Below are 5,958 nucleotides of genomic sequence, written 5' to 3' on the forward strand. Positions count from 1 at the left end.
GGCCGTGCACTGCTGCCCCCATCAGGTGGAGGGCTACACTACATCATAATAAACGATTTAAAAAAGCATGCACACATAACCTACATGCCCAAGTGGGTCTTTGGAGGGGGGGGAAAAACAACAAATGAACCACAAAAACCTCCACTGTCCAATCCACAGAATGAATGAAAAGCATTTCATATGAGAAAGTTCTACATTTGTGGATTAGGCATTTATGGGAGATTCACTGTTGAAAGAAATACATTCATAATAATACACACACAACACAATATGGCCACAGAAATGTGCTATAATTGAAGTTGCAACAAAACAGAAAGTTTATACTTATTGTTTTTTTAAAAAAAAATGAATAGTTCAAGCTATAGCAAAGTGCTATGAGAAGTGAAAGGAGTGGAGACGCTCCAGAGCTCAGTGATGGACGGCCTTAACAGAGACGGCCTTGCTTTGGGGTGGAGAGGAGCGTGGCCATTGTGTAACACCATAACTCCTAACTGACCTAACTTTTGTACAAACACATTTTTCTCCTTAATGCTGTGGACCCAAATCTTTAACTATTTCACCTTTAGATTTGTAGCAATATAAACGCAGAGAATTCATTAAAAGTTCATCAGTGTTATAATGAAATGAAAATGGTCTCAAAGGTCTGAGCAGACATTGTAAAAGTAGCTCTCAAGGTCAGAGACTCGGTTCATGGTGGATAAAATAGCTTTATAATAGATGGAGATAGAACAAAGTACAATAACGACGATTTTGTGATATTACCTTGTCCTAACATTGTGGAGTGTAACATATTGAACTGATCCTTTGCTTAAATGTGTTTAGATCAGGGGTGTCCAAACTATGGCCCAGGGCCAAATGTGGCCCTCAGACCAATTTTTATTGGCCCTCAGGCCTTCAGTTGAACTGGTCCAACTGCTCATAATCAGTACTTTTTATGGCAAATGTGAGTAATCCTACCAAGATAACCTAAATAACATCACATTGCATTGTCACACAGACCTAATGCACCATCTGAATTATCCACTGTATTGACACTGGTCTGTGGCCCTTCATGTCGAATATTTTTTTCAGATATGGCCCTTGGGGAAAAAAGTTTGGGCACCTATGGTTTAGAGTGTTGCAGTGGGACTACATAGACCATGATCCTTGTGGTGCCAACATGAACCAGATTTCTGCTTTTTAAACTAAAAACTACAATTTGTACATGACTGTTAGCCTCACAAGAATGTCATAAATATTGTACCACGATGAACGTGTGATTAAACAGTGCCATGTTTAACCTATGGGAACTCAGCAGATCTATAGATTATTGTCACAAATACAAAAAAAGAACTGGACAGCCGCTTGCTCAGTTTTTCAGGACATAAATATACGAACTATACCCCTACAGCTGGGACCCAAGTGCCATTCTACAAACTCAACAGTAAAAAGATGTGGTCAGATCTTCAATGGAAATGTCCTTTTATAAATTCTTGCCAAACATAATGTTATGACACTAACATATATGTCCATTCATCTGTCTGCTGCCTCACACACTCCACATGGTACTCAGGCACCAGAATTTAGTGCTAGACCCATCAGTGTGAGGTTTGTGCCCCCTGATGTACACTGGAACACAGTCCAGCCTCATGAGAGAGCTTCAGTCTGACTCTCCAACAGGACCACATATTGAGCATCCACACTGCACTGGCACAGCACAAACAAAAGCATGAGATTATATGAAATACCCTATGCTCAAACTAATGATCTGAATGGTTAGATAATGACAACTGTCGAAGTCAGGTTTAAATATTTAGTGTCCATTTTCTGTAGATGTAGATTCTGTACATCTACAGAAAATGGACACTAAATATGGACTCTGTAGGTTGTGTCAGACACTTTTTACATTAGTATTTCCAAACAAGCCACTGAAAACAGCAGCAGCAGTGTCCTTTTAAAAGACCCTGTCCATCAACAGTCAATCAGAGCCCATCTGAACTCTAACATTACGTCCTTACAAAAAGGAGACATTTGACTCTCAGTCTTCCTCTCTTGTTCCTCCTTCCTCGCAATCTCCTTCTTTTGTGGTCTCTTCCATCTCTTCATCTCTTTTTCCTGCCTCCTTGTCTCCGTTACTTGCTCCCTTGTCTCCTTTGTTTTCCTCATCGTCTCCTTCACTTGCTTCCTGCTCTCCTCCACTCATCTTCTTGTTTCCTTCTCTTGCTTCCTTGCTGCTTTTGCACGCTCCCTTGTCAACACCATTTCCTCTGGATTCATCATCTTCATCCGAGTCCTGAAAGACAGAAACACAAGTGAGTCCTATAGTGCTGTGATAAGAACACTCCTTCAGTAGTACGGGTGGTGTTCATTTCATGGCCGTGTCCCAATTCGCCAAACTGGCCTTAGAATCACCATTTGAAGTGTGCATTGAAAGGCAGTTACGTCATTTCCGGCGTGACAAGGGCTGTCCCATTTCAACACACCCAACTGAATGCACCCGACAAACCTGCCCTGCCCTTTCCACGGTTTCCATGGAGATCGGACGTAACCGAAGTGTGCATCCATGCACACTTCACGCACTTCTATATCCCATCATGCACCGCGACTACGCAAGAAACAGAAGAAAATTGGGTCCGTTGCGCAATATACATTCAAATGTTCGTACTGGTTTACCTCATCTACAACAGAGCGACATGAAACTGTTAAATCTGAATAAAGATCTGTACAGTGTGTTTGATGAATAAAAAGGAGGAGAGTTATATGGAATAAAGGAATGTGGAGTTATTGCTAGACAATAAGAGACATTATTATCATTAGAAATTATTATTGCAATAAGAATAATGTAAGAATGTTCGTTTCTATTGTGTCAAAGACCAAGAAACATAAAGTCAGAAGAGTTTAATGATGCACACAGGTAATGTGAACAATGAAGCAACGGACTCTGAGGAAAGGACAGAACAGAGTCCTGAGACGGGCACAAAATCTTCATGTGTTCCGTACATTCCATACATCTGCGCCCCCTGGTGGGCACGTGTCATTTACTTTCGTGTTAGTAAATCAAGACACAAGGCTTGATGTAGCGCAGCACTGCTAGAAAATACTTTACAATAATAAGATGAAAAGAACTGGCACAGCATAGAAGGGAAACAGCGCCCTCTACTGTTATTAAAGTGGTGCAGCCACTGGCCAAAATACCGAACCATTAAACTGCAATATCCCACTATATGTACAACTAATCAGTGTTCTCTGATTTATAGACTATGAATGTGAAAATGATATTGTTACCTCTGTCTCTGTTCTTACGTTTTCACAAGGTTTATTTTGTTTAAGTTATGAAGTAGCTACAATTGAGTAAAAAATCACCTCAAACGTTATTATTTGTCTATTGATATTCAATCTAAACAGAAAGAAACGGCTGTGACGACGACATCTTGACTTTTCTTCTATTAAATAATAAATAATTTGAAATAACGTACGTAATGTACGTATTGTACGCTCAAAGACAGCGGTGGAAGTGCGGTCCGTGGTGTAGGCCTGTCCCACTTCAGCAAGATGGAGACTACACTGAGGAGGGCAGATTCTCGACCGGAACCTTCAAACTACACTTTGAAGAGTACTTCGAAGGGACCCTTCAAAAGGTGCATTTGGTGAATTGGGAACGGCCCATGTGTGAGCAGTGTGGGCGGGGTTTATTTCAGGCATGAACAGTGAGGGTGGAGGTGTGGCCAGTCTGAGCAGGGGTTCTGTCAGGTGTGAATGGTCTAGATGTTTACTTCAGGTGTGGGTGGGGCTTATTTCAGGTGTGGACAAGGTCTATTTCAGGTGTAGGCAGTGTGGGCGGGGTTTGTTTCATGCATGAGGAGTGTAGGCGGGGCTCCGTGTATTGTAATTGTGTGGTTTTGAATTGGGCACCTGCTTGAGACGGCTCCTACGGCGATTGACACCGGCCTTGATCCTTCGGGACAGGGCTAGAAGCTTGTTGTGTCTCTGGCGTCTCTTGGCCTTCTCAGGGGCCTCCTTTCTGGTCTTCTCTGCCGCGTCCGAATCTGACTCGTCGTTCCTCTGCACTCGGCTCCGTTTGACCGAGCGACCCGAGCTCTTGGGCTCCTCCTCCTCTGAGCTCTCCTCTGAGCTGGAGGAGGATGATGTACTGTCATGGCCCAGAAAGGAGCGCTTCCTCCGGGTCACGGAGCGGCTGTGGTCACTGGAGCTGGCCCCAGAGTCACTGTCCTCCTCCTGAGAGCTGTAGACATGTGCACATAAGACTTTACAATGCACTGTTCAGTCCAGTTTCATCATTTTTACAATACTGAAAAAGTTACATTTAGTCAAGTACAGGAGATCATGCTTCCTCAAACTAAGAAGCCTGCTGTGAGCTGCATCATTAAAAGCATTAATGGAAGACATCATTCCCTGGACTTCTAGACTATGGGGGTAAAAAACAGATTCAGATCAAATTGGAAATGTCTGCAATGTTCCTGGGGCTCGAGGTGGGCAATTATCAAAATATCAATAATACTATAAATATGTTTTTTAAGTTAAAAAAGCACAAAAAAGCGTGGTGATTGAAATAGAAACTGTTAATAAGAGATTTTAACACATTTCTGTTCATTCATGTTTAAACACATTTCTGTTGGGTTGAACTGATATTTTCTTGATATTGTTACTGGGATAGTCCAAACATTAGTTATTTATTTTTTCGTTATGCTGGGGGCTCCAGTGTACTGAGACAGTGCACTGGGGGCCCCAGTGTACTGAGACAGGGCACTGGGGGCCCCAGTGTACTGAGACAGGGCACTGGGGGCCCCAGTGTACTGAGACAGGGCACTGGGGGCCCCAGTGTACTGAGACAGTGCACTGGGGGCCCCAGTGTACTGAGACAGTGCACTGGGGGCCCCAGTGTACTGAGACAGTGCACTGGGGGCCCCAGTGTACTGAGACAGGGCACTGGGGGCCCCAGTGTACTGAGACAGGGCACTGGGGGCCCCAGTGTACTGAGACAGGGCACTGGGGGCCCCAGTGTACTGAGACAGGGCACTGGGGGCCCCAGTGTACTGAGACAGTGCACTGGGGGCCCCAGTGTACTGAGACAGGGCACTGGGGGCCCCAGTGTACTGAGACAGGGCACTGGGGGCCCCAGTGTACTGAGACAGGGCACTGGGGGCCCCAGTGTACTGAGACAGGGCACTGGGGGCCCCAGTGTACTGAGACAGGGCACTGGGGGCCCCAGTGTACTGAGACAGGGCACTGGGGGCCCCAGTGTACTGAGACAGGGCACTGGGGGCCCCAGTGTACTGAGACAGGGCACTGGGGGCCCCAGTGTACTGAGACAGGGCACTGGGGGCCCCAGTGTACTGAGACAGGGCACTGGGGGCCCCGGTACAGTGCGCTGAGTGTACTGGGACAGTGTACTGGGGCCCTCTGCGGTTCACTGACCTGCGGAACTCTGACTCGGAGCCGGAGGAGGACGAGGAGAACGAGCCCTCGTCGCTGTCGTCCAGGATGGAGGCAGGCAGCCCGATCTGACGCTTCGCGGCCACTTTGGTTTTCCGCATTGAAGCAAACATTTTGCGCTTGTAAAGGCTCTCCATGGTGAAAGCTTTCTGCGTGCACCGTCACACAACACAACAATTTAACTAGACGACATAGAATGGGCACCGTGCGTTTGCGGTGCACCCAGTCTGACGCACAAGATGCCCCTTGTGTCTTTGCGCTAAATCATGACCCGGCGCTCGCCGTTAGTGGCGCATTCCGCTGCTGCTGGGAGCGTGATGTTATAGTAAAGGCTAATCCTTATATTTGGCCCACACAGTCCGTTTTGGCCATGCTTTTCTGGTCCGTGCAGTGCTATGCTAGTGCTAGCCTTGTTATTGTGCGCACTCTTCCTCTGCATGGAACAGCGCACAGGCACAGCGCACAGGCACAGCGCGCCTCGTGTGCGCCCCCTCTCTGCACACGGCACAAACAGCACACAGACAC

The 5,958-nt window shown here is 46.2% G+C and overlaps 1 protein-coding gene across 1 annotated transcript; it reads right to left on the reverse strand.

The window, feature by feature from the left end:
• Positions 1–193: 193 nt before the first annotated feature.
• ccdc82 (coiled-coil domain containing 82) lies at positions 194–5,929 on the reverse strand. The gene is made up of 3 exons (XM_033989291.2): positions 5,416–5,929; positions 3,892–4,222; positions 194–2,272 (listed from the first exon to the last, which is right to left on the reverse strand). The coding sequence occupies exons 1-3, from the start codon at positions 5,568–5,570 to the stop codon at positions 2,018–2,020; spliced, it is 741 nt and encodes a 246-aa protein (XP_033845182.1). The 5' UTR covers positions 5,571–5,929; the 3' UTR covers positions 194–2,017.
• Between the last annotated feature and the right edge of the window lie 29 nt (positions 5,930–5,958).

Source organism: Periophthalmus magnuspinnatus, chromosome 23 (assembly GCF_009829125.3).
Source record: "Periophthalmus magnuspinnatus isolate fPerMag1 chromosome 23, fPerMag1.2.pri, whole genome shotgun sequence".
Lineage (NCBI taxonomy): Eukaryota > Metazoa > Chordata > Actinopteri > Gobiiformes > Gobiidae > Periophthalmus > Periophthalmus magnuspinnatus.